Source organism: Octodon degus, unplaced genomic scaffold, assembly GCF_000260255.1.
Source record: "Octodon degus isolate 3935 unplaced genomic scaffold, OctDeg1.0 scaffold00050, whole genome shotgun sequence".
Classification (NCBI taxonomy): domain Eukaryota; kingdom Metazoa; phylum Chordata; class Mammalia; order Rodentia; family Octodontidae; genus Octodon; species Octodon degus.
The window spans coordinates 10913142-10923364 of record NW_004524626.1 but is presented as its reverse complement, the minus strand read 5'-3'; the positions used below and the strand labels follow the sequence as shown (position 1 = coordinate 10923364).

Sequence of the window (10223 nt, the reverse complement as noted above, 5' to 3'; positions counted from 1 at the left end):
GCGGTAGGGAGCGGCAGTGCAAAGGCCCTGAGGTAGGAACAAATTTGGAATACATCTGGAAGACTCTCGGAGGAATGGTGTCAGAAATGCAACCCAGGAGCAGTGGCTTGGCTTCTCTGAGCCTTGCTTTGCCATGCCTCTGAGTTAGATGTGAGCGTTTCCATCCTGAAAGGCCGGTAATAAGGATTCAGTGAGAATCGTGCAGGGTGGCATGCCTGGTACTGCGGGAACACTGAAAACAAGCTAAGAGGACGGGAAACCAGGCCAAGAGGTGGTGGCAGAGAAAGGCTGCCAAGATAAGCAGGAGTCCCCAGGGCTGAGGGGAGGCACCGGTTTTCCTCTCTGGAGTGTCCTGCAGCTTGGCGCGGTGGCGCACGCCTGTCACGCTGGCGCTCTGCAGGCCGAGGCGGAAGGACTGTACTAACTACAGGCCAGGCTGGGCTACGGAGCAAGAGCCTCTCTCAAAACAAATAAACAACTGGGGGTTGGAGGGGCAAACCAAGCTGTCATGGACTCTCCAGGAAACTTCCTTACAAAATCCCACTCTTGGGCCTGGAACATAGCTCAGTGGCATAAGTGCCCGCCTGATAAGCGCAAGGTCACGAGTTCAACTCCCGGTCTCACACACACACACACACACACACACACACACCACTCTTCTCGCTTAGATGGGAAACTGAGGCACAGGGCTGGAGCCTAGGCTGATAGAGGCCGAGCAGGGATCTGACTTGGGCGGTGATGGGGTTGGTCCCGGGCGGGGTGTGTGGGGGGGGGCGGGATGGGATCAGCGCCCTCTCGCTTCCTTTCTCTCACCTACCAGTCTGAGGCACGGGTCTGCTACAGAGACGGAGAGAGATAATGGACAGGGCGATGAGACGCGAGGGCGGGAGAGACAGAGGCAGAGACAGATGAGACAGTCAAGACCCAGGACAAGGCAGACCCAATAAGGACCGCCCCGTCGGGGGACCCCGGGCTGCCCTGTGGGGGACCAGCCGAGAGCTCCCCACCCCGCCCCCGTCATGCCAGGGATGTGACTTCAGAGTCCGCGCGGATTCTATAAATGGCCAAGCGGCTGCAGACTGCGGACCCGGGCGGAGTGAGTCAGCGCGTGACGTCACCGACACCCAGACCCCCCCAGCCCGCCCCGCCCCTTAAGGCCACGCCTCCTGGTAAAAAGCCCCGCCCGCCGAGGGCTACGGCGGGGCGGGGGGGGGGCGCTAGGCGCCGGGCCTCGCATGCGCAGTGGTGACCTGCGGCCCACAGCTAGAGGGCAGGATAGCGGGACTCGTGCGCGCTTCGAATCCCGGACAGCAGGTTTCAGCTCTGGGTGTCTAACGTAGAACGCACCTCCTCGGGCTCTAACGTAGAACGCACTTCCTCGGGCTGTGGGGGATGTGAGCACAGGTCCAAAGCAGTTAGGATATAGCAGGTGTTAATTGCCGTCTTCCTGGATGCGTTTTGCTTTGACTCCAGCCTAGCGGGACAGTGGCCCTCTGGTGGGAAGATCTGCCTTTTGCCTAGATCGGGGATGCCACTGGCGTCTAGCGGATAGAGGTCAGGATGCTGATTCACACCCCGCAATGCCACAAGGAAGCATTAATCCAGCCCTGCCTCTCAGCAGTGCCCAAGTTGAGAAACGGGGCCGCCGCCTCACTGCCTTAGGGGTTGAGAGAAGTTTGAGTTCAAATTCCACTCGCCCCAGGTCCGCTCTGACACGTTCCCACAGACAGTGGTTCTGTGCCTTGAGCCTCGGTTCCTCCCTCGGTGATAGATGACAGCGGGCAGCTCGGAGGGTGCTGTGGGGACGCAGGGATTTGTGCTCGTGGCTTAGTAGGCGCCCCTCGGACTTCATCTCCTTCACACATCATTATTGTGTGTCGGGTCGCTGACGTGTCCAGTGTCACAGTCATGGCCTTGACATGTGTCGGCACGGTGTCCACCGCTGTGTTCCAGAGCTGAGAGCTGGCCAGCTGCGGCTGCTTGCAGGCGGCCAGACTGGGACAGTTGGGCCCTTCACCCACTCTTGTGGGGCTGGAGAGAGACCCGTGGGTGGCCGGGAAGGGTAGATCCAGGGTCTCTGCTCAGTCGGGATGTTCCGAAGGGTTGGAAGGGATAGATGAAGTGCCGGATCAGGCACTATTGCCTGAAGTCCTCTGCTGAGCCAGACACTGCGCTGGGAATATTGGGGGTAATATTTCTTCTTAGATTTCTTCTTCTGTTTCTCCTCCTCCTTCTCCACTTCTTTCTTTTCTGTCTTCTTTTTTTCTTTTTATGTTTAGTACTGGTGATGGAACCCATGGTCTTGCTACTCAAATATTTTCCACTGAGCTACACCCCAGCTCTTTCTGCTTTATTTTGACACAGGTCCTCACTAAATTGCCCAGGCTGGCCAATCCACCTCCTCAGCCTCCGGAGTAGCTGGGATTACAGATGTACATCATGTTGCCCAGCTGCTGATATTCCTTGTTTTTGTTTTGTTTTATTTTCTTTGTCTTTTTGAGACAGGGTTTCACTATACAGTTCAGGCTGGCCTTGAATTTATTTTGTAGCCTAGGCTGATCTTGAACTTTCAGCAGTCCTCCTTCAGCCTCCTGAGTGCTGGGATTACAGGCATGTACATCCATACCCAGCTTGTAGTATCTGATCATAATAGCTCCATGAGACAGATAGATCATTAGCCCATTTTACAGATGGGGAAGCCCGGAGAGGAGAAGGGATTCACCGAAGCTATATATAGATGGTGATGCCTGGATTTGAGCCTGGGATGCTGCTTTGGAGACTTCCACTGCTTCCCCAGTGGAGAAGGGAACTGATGACCTCAGAGATAAAGAGACTCAGAGACCCCGACGGGGGCACAGGGACAGTGCCGGGGAGGGTCGGGGGAAGAAAGCTGCTATCTGTTTGATTAAGCCCCCTCCCAGAATAACGCACGCTGCCCCTCCAGGCGGAAACTCTGACAGCATCAGCTCCCAATACCAAGGCCCTGACATCACGAGAGAAGGGGGGTGGCTAAGGTGGGGTGCCCCGCCCCTCGGCAGGCCCCCGCGGCCAATGGGGCGGTCTTAGAGGAGACCCGGGCGCCTCTAGAGCTTCAAAAACGTGTGAGCAGGGTGCAGACGGAGCCTCGGCTGCTGTCACCTGGGTGCTCAGCGTCTCTCCCTGCCCAGGCGGAGCCCGCTCGCCCGTCAGCATGTCCTCTGCCCACTTCAATCGAGGCCCTGCCTACGGGCTGTCAGCCGAGGTCAAGAACAAGGTAAGCCCCAGCCAAGCCAGAAGCCCCGCTCTTGGGGTTCCCTGAACCCCCTACTGCCCATCACACGTGACTTGGAATCTGATGCAGGAGGATGGCTACTGAGTAGGGGCTATCTTTCTCCCTCTCTGGAATAACCCAGAGCTCTTAGCCACTTTTGGGGAGCAGAGTAGGGGGCACCCAGCCACCCACAAACAAAGATGCCCCTGCTTTACAAAGACCCCTAATTTAATCAAGTCCTCTGACAACTCTGTGTGGTGCTGGCAGGGGACTCTTGGGGAAGACTTGATTTTTCTTGCAGGCTGACAAGTTGGGGAGCGCTTGAGATTGGGGGTTCTTGGGAGGTAAAGAATGCATGGGAGGTCAGAGGAAGAGGGAGACAGTTGGGGAGAGAGGGAATGGGCCTCAGGGATGCTGGGCAGGAGTCTCCTTACTGCAGAGCGTGAAAGACACTGGGAAACCAGCTTCTGCTACAAATGGGTAAACTGAGGCCCAGAAAGGCCAGGCCAGTAGCTAGGGCTGCAGGCAAGGGAGGTGCTGAGCTGGGCTTTGGACTAAGCCTCTTCCTTCACGCCCCACACACCAGGAGGGGAACAGTTTCTCCAGGTTAGGGGACTTGAAGTCCCGTTCTTCTGGACCCTGTCAAGAGGTTCTCCAAGGGAGGAGCTCCGGCCCCATTTGACAGAGAGAAACACTGAGGCCTGACTAGCTTTTCCTAGGGTCCCACAACGAGGAAGCGGGGAGCTGGGATTGCACCCGGGACGGGGGACCCTCGGCTGGAGGAGGGGGCGGGTGCCAGGCGGGAATCGAATCTCAGCGCCGCCCCCTCCCCCTAACGCCGGCCCCAGAGTCTAGCAGAGCCGCCGCGCCATATAAGGCGGCCTTGGGAAGCCGGGCGCTCTATATAAGGGCTGGTTTGCTTTATAAAGCCGGGATGGTGCGGAGGGGGACCGCGGGGCTGGGGCAGGTGAGGGCCGCCCCTGCCCACCTCCCCCTACTCAGGAGAAGGTGCAGCCTGGTGCCCAAGGATCTGGGATTCTGGAGAAAGACGGGTTGGGGGGACAAAGTGGGTAGGGAAAGGGAGGGGGAAAGATACAGAGAGAGATACTGAGAGCGAGCGACCCAGGAGTGGGGACAGGAAGGGTGATGAGAGGGAGACCCGGAATGTAGAGGTACAGAGGGGAGACAGGCAGGCAGCCCCACCCCCTCCCTGCACAGCACGGGACCTAGAGTAAGAAGTGAGACATGGTGCTGCAGGTCTTTGACGTAAAGCTATGAGCACCACCACTCCAGGAAGGTGCCAGCCACCCAAAGAGACAGGGGCCCTAGAATGGAGCCGAGGAAGGAGAGACAGCGCTGGAGAGAGACGGCGATAAAGAGAAGACTAATGCAAGAGCTTCACCTGGAGTTCAAGGGCAGCCTGGGCTACATAGTGAGTTCAAGCCCAGCCTGAACTATATAGAGACCCTGTGTCAAAAAAAAAAAAAAAAAAAAAAAAAAAAAATCGAACGAAAAGGAAAAGAAATACAGAGAAAGCTGTGGTGGCATATGCCTGTAATCCCAGCATTCAAGAGGCTGAGGCAGAAGGATCCTTGTGAGTTGGGACCAGCGTGGGCTACAAAGTAAGCTCAAGGCCAGCCTGAGCTGCATAGCCAGACCCTGTCTCAAAGACAGGAAAAGAAAAAAAAAAGAAAAAAAAATCACTACCACTGACAAAAACAGACTGGCAAGGTTGAGGTGAGACTCAGGCAATCCCCTACTTCTAGTGAGAGACTGAGTCAGGGATGCAGAGGGGTGGAATAAGGACCCTGTGGTGGCACCAGCCAGCCAGCACCCAGGGGCTCCCCCTTTATAGCTTTTCTCCTCCCCTGCCTGAGGCCTCCCTCTTCCAGTGAGGGAGGGATGCAGAGGTAGCGCCAGGGAAAGCTAAACCCCAATTTGGCCCAGAGGGGGAACCAGGAGGTCAGGCGCCGCCCCCCAGCTCCAAGGATCTGGCTCTCACTCCCCTTGTCTCCATTCTCTGGCGCCAAACCTCAGAATGCCCGGAATGGCCCCCTGGGCAGGTGCCACCTCAGCCCTGGCCCTCAGCTCCGCCCCCGACCTCCAGGGCGCTAGGACAGCATTGCCTTAGTTGGGATAGGAGGAAGCAGGAGATCAGGCCAGGAAGGCTCAGCTTGCACCCAGGCAGCCACAGCTGCTCTCTGTGGTCTGCACCCTCACTGTCTCCTGTGCCCCCTACCCCCAGCTGGCCCAGAAGTATGACCACCAGCGGGAGCAGGAACTGCGAGAGTGGATCGAGGGTGTGACTGGCCGCCGCATCGGCAACAACTTCATGGATGGCCTCAAGGACGGCATCATCCTGTGCGAGTGAGTTGGGCTGCTGTGGGCCCTGCACCCACCATCACCACTACCACCACCACGGAGCTCCTCAAACTCCTCTGGGCGCCACAACCTGGCTGGCTCCAACACTTTCTACCCAATACCTCCCAACAGTCTAAAATAATTATCGTGCCCATTTAACAGGCAAAGAAAACTGAGGCTCAGCTGGGCATGATAGTGCAAGCCTGTCATCAGCTCTCTGGGAAGCCGAGACAGGAGGATCTCAAATTCCAACCCAACCTGGGCAGTTTAGTGGCTTAGTGAGACCTGCTTCAGAAAAATCAAAATAGACAACAAAAAACAAAGTCTAAGGCCCTGGGAGGGAGAAGTTGGAGGTGCTTATCTCCTTCCTTGTTTCCAAAAAAAGAAGAGTAGGGGCCAGGGAGATGGCTCAGTAGAATAAGTGCTTCCCTGGCAAGCGCAAGGGCCTGAGTTCAATCCCTGGTTCCACAAAAAAAAAAAAAAAAAAAAAAAGAGTAGGGAGCTAAGTAACCAATGAGACATTCATTCATTCATCATTTTTCTTTCTTTCATTCATGCACTCATTTATTCAAGCACTCATTCATTCATTCACTCATCCATTCATTCATTCACTCACTCATTCATTGATTCATTAATTCATTCATTGCCACGAGCACTTACAGAGCGCCCCCTGCTGTGTGCAGCCTGTCTTCTAGGCACAGGGACAGGAAGCTACGCTCCAGGCAGAGCTCACTGGAAGCCTTGAGCACAGTGAGAGAGACAGGTGGAATCAGTCAGAAAATTACCCACGGAGTAACAGAGGGGGTAACACCTGAACGCAACCTCCGAGGACTCCAGGGAGACCTGAGAGAAGAGCCAGTAGACAGCAGAGACGGCTAGTGCAAAGGCCCCGAGGCCCTGAAGGCCAGCACCAGGCTGATGGGGAGTGGGGGAGGGTAAGTCAGGGAATTAACTGCAGCCTGGCCAGGCAGGATGTCGGCTGGTCCTGCAAAGGAGTTTAAGCCGGGCATGGTGGCGCATGCCTGTAAATCCTAGCACTTGGAGGGTTGAGGCGGGAGGATCACTGTGAGTTCAAAGCCAGCTTGAAACACATAGCCAGACTTTTGAAACCAAACCAACAACGAAAAAAAAGACTTTGGGTTTTATTCTGAAGGCAATAGGAAGTCACGGGGTGGTGGTGCCTGAACTGAAGAGTAATTTGAACTTTGTGTGTGGGTTCTAGGGTTGGAACCAGGGCTCCTGCAGTGCCAGGGGAGTGCTGTACTTGAGAGCTATACACCAGCCCCCTTACACTATTGTGAGTTGGGGTCTCCCTAAATTCCCTGAGCTGGCATCGACCTCGTGACCCTCCTGCTTCATCTTCCTGGTAGCTGAGATTACAGGCGTGTGCCACCATGCAGCCTCCTTCATGTTTTTTGAAGGTTTTTTTTTTTTTTTTTTCCTGGCTGCTAGGTGAGGAAGGACCTCCAGGGGGATGAAGTGGAAGCCCCGAGTACCTGGGTGGCTGCTGCCAGTGGACACGCTGCGGTGGTCCAGAGCAGGGCGGGGGGGGGGGGTTGCTCCCAGATGTGTTTAGAGGACTCACTGAGGGAGTAGAGGTGGAACTGGGTGACAGGAAAGGGGAGTCAAGTGCAAACATCCCAGCTTTGGCCAAGCTCCTGGAAGAGTAGATGCTGCTTTACTAAGCTAGGAAGGACGGAGGGAGGAGGAGCTTGGTGAGTAGGGGCATCAGGAGTCCTGGGTGGGGTGTGTGCAATTTAAACCCATGAAAGGGCTGGGGAGATAGCTCAGTGATCTAAATGCTTGCCTGGCAAGTGCAAGGACCTGAGTTCGATTCCTGGTACCTCATGCCAAGCCGGCTACTGAAACTAGACATGATGGCACACGCCTATAATCCCAGCACTGGGGAGGTTGAGAGAGGAGGATCACTATGAGTCCAAGCTGTGTAACTAGACCTTGTGTCAAATAAATAGGTAAACAAAGGATTAAAAAAAATAAACCCATGCCAGACCCCATGGAGGAAGACGGATTGGAGAGGGAGGGGTCTGAGCTACAGGGAGATGATGGGAAGCCAGTTACTAGTACACCCAGAGCCCTGAAAATCAAGGCAGTGATGGGATCCCCAAAAGGCCCAGGATAGCCAGAGGACAGTCCCTGTGGGCTCCCTGCTGTGGCTGCAAGAGAGACTATCACTGAGATACAGCCAACAGGGAGGACCCAGGAAACTGGGTGAAGTCTGTCATCCCAGCACACGGGAGGCTGAGGCAGGAGGATCCCAGTGAGCTCAAGGTCAGCCTGGGCTGCAAAATGAGTTTGAAGCCAGCCTGGACTACATAATGAGACTGTCTCAAAAAAAAAAAAAAAAAAAAAATCCGATCAATGAGGCTGCAGGAAAACCAGGCCAAGGTGCAGGAGATGCCACGACACAGGAACCTTCTAGAGGGTGACCTGGTTTTCTCTGAGCCCTAAGGGTGTGCTGGCATCCTTTGGGTGGGTGCCTCGAGAGCTGACTGCTGGCCTTTTTTATAGATTCATCAATAAGCTCCAGCCAGGCTCGGTGAAGAAGGTGAACGAGTCGACCCAAAATTGGCACCAGGTAAGTAAGGTCAGGCAAGCCTCGGCCACTCGCTCCTCAGCCCCCTGCTCTCCCGACCCTGACACCCCCTGCTCCCCACAGCTAGAGAACATTGGCAATTTCATCAAGGCCATTACCAAGTACGGGGTGAAGCCCCACGACATCTTCGAGGCCAACGACCTATTTGAGAACACCAACCACACCCAGGTGCAGTCCACACTCCTGGCCCTGGCCAGCATGGTGAGCAGGGGACCCAGGTGGGCACTGGGCGGGGGGCTCTGGGACAGCAGCACTGCGGAGTCTCTAGTGGGACAAACAGGTACTTTATGCTCTCTCCTCCACACCCAGGCCAAGACGAAAGGCAACAAGGTGAATGTGGGGGTGAAGTATGCCGAGAAGCAGGAGCGGAAATTTGAGCCAGAGAAGCTGAGAGAAGGGCGGAACATCATCGGGCTACAGGTTCTACCCATCCCTACAGGGGCATCGTGGGAGGGCAGCTTAGGCTCTGCAGGATGTGTGGACAGAGTATTTGGCCGTAACTATAGGCTAAGCATTCTTGTTCTTGCTCTGTCTGTCTGTCTGTCTGTCTGTCTGTCTGTCTGTCTTTTTGAGACAGGGACTTGCTATTGCTATACAGTTCAAGCTGGCCTTGAGCTCACTGTGTAGCCCAACTGGTTTTAAACTCACAGTGATCCTCTTGCCTCAGCCTCCCAAGTGCTGGGATTACAGGTGTGTGCCATCATACCTGGCTTTCTTCATTTTTCCACTGACCAAGTCTCTTCCTCTGCCAGTCACCCTGGGGGTAGGCACTGTCTTTTCCAAAGAGGGAACGGAGGCCTGGAGCAGCTAGCTCACTCCCAGATAGCCCCCTTGAGGAGATGTTAGCCGTCAGTTAGTCTCCTCTGAGCCTCGCTTTCCAGCTTGTCCCCTGAGGATGGCAGTAGTGCCTGGTGCTTTGATACCCACTGTGTCTTGCGGTCCCTGGGGAAGATCTGGTCCTTGGGGTGATTCTCCCTCTGCCTTCCTAGATGGGCACCAATAAGTTTGCCAGCCAGCAGGGCATGACAGCTTACGGCACCCGGCGCCACCTCTATGACCCCAAGCTAGGCACAGACCAGCCACTGGACCAGGCCACCATCAGCCTGCAGATGGGCACCAACAAGGGGGCCAGCCAGGTGAGCTGGGCTGCGGGGTGCCCGCCCCGCCTGGGCCCTCCCTGTCCCCACAGCCTGACCTCACTGCCCTTCCCCTCAGGCTGGCATGACGGCGCCTGGGACCAAGCGGCAGATCTTTGAGCCCGGCCTGGGCATGGAGCACTGTGACACGCTGAACATCAGCCTGCAGATGGGCAGCAACAAGGGTGCCTCGCAGCGGGGCATGACGGTGTACGGGCTGCCGCGCCAGGTCTATGACCCCAAGTACTGCCTGACGCCTGAGTACCCCGAACTGGGCGAGCCGGTGCACAACCACCACCCGCACAACTACTACAACTCTGCCTAGGCCCCGGGGCCGCTGCCGCTGCTGCTGCTGCTGCTCTAGGCCGGACCCCTGCCCCTGCATGGCATCCCCAGCCCCTGGCACCTGCCTACTGGGTTACAGTTTGGGGAGAGCAGTCAGTAGGGGGCCCGTGTGTGCAGGGAAGCGGGCCCTCCACTCTGTAGCGCTGCAGGGTCCCACACAGAGCCGGGGTGTCCTCAACAGCACCCAATGGGCGCACTGAGCAAAGCTATCCAGCTGCCCCACTCCCTCACAAGTGGGTACCCCAGGACTAGAAGCCCCCCTTTTCCAAGCAAAGCCCCCAGAGCCCAGGCTCAGCCCAGCCTCGGCCCTCTCCCTCAGTGGGAGTGAACTGCATGCCCGAGACGCAGTGGACACACGCGGTTTGGTTTGCGGCGACTGGCAACCGGCGTAGGTGGTGTGACAGCGGTGTTTGTAACGTGAGCACTTTTTCTATTTCACTGGAGCACAATAAATGGCTGTAAAATCACTGGAGCCCTCAGGGATGCTCTCATATGCTGGGTACCAGCACCAGGAGGC

At 56.3% G+C, this 10223-nt stretch overlaps 1 protein-coding gene across 2 annotated transcripts; it reads left to right on the top strand.

Moving 5' to 3' along the window:
• The first annotated feature begins 3084 nt into the window (after nucleotides 1-3084).
• Cnn1 (calponin 1) lies at nucleotides 3085-10174 on the top strand. Of its 2 annotated transcripts, none has more exons than XM_023717087.1 (7): nucleotides 3085-3253; nucleotides 5496-5617; nucleotides 8141-8207; nucleotides 8316-8426; nucleotides 8535-8645; nucleotides 9215-9361; nucleotides 9441-10174. In XM_023717087.1, exons 1-7 carry the CDS (start codon nucleotides 3191-3193, stop codon nucleotides 9684-9686), a joined length of 867 nt encoding a protein of 288 aa, XP_023572855.1. In that variant the 5' UTR covers nucleotides 3085-3190; the 3' UTR covers nucleotides 9687-10174. The 2 variants fall into 2 exon arrangements, with proteins under 2 accessions (XP_023572855.1, XP_004632869.1); XM_004632812.2 differs by having other exon boundaries at nucleotides 3087-3253; nucleotides 8289-8426.
• Nucleotides 10175-10223: the final 49 nt, after the last annotated feature.

Coding starts and splice junctions, on each gene's coding strand:
- Cnn1 (XM_004632812.2), top strand. CDS start 3,191: ATGTCCTCTGCCCACTTCAATCGAGGCCCTGCCTACGGGCTGTCAGCC. Junction 3,254..5,495: donor CAGCCGAGGTCAAGAACAAG/GTAAGCCCCAGC, acceptor CCCTACCCCCAG/CTGGCCCAGAAGTATGACCA. Junction 8,208..8,288: donor CGACCCAAAATTGGCACCAG/GTAAGTAAGGTC, acceptor TGCTCCCCACAG/CTAGAGAACATTGGCAATTT.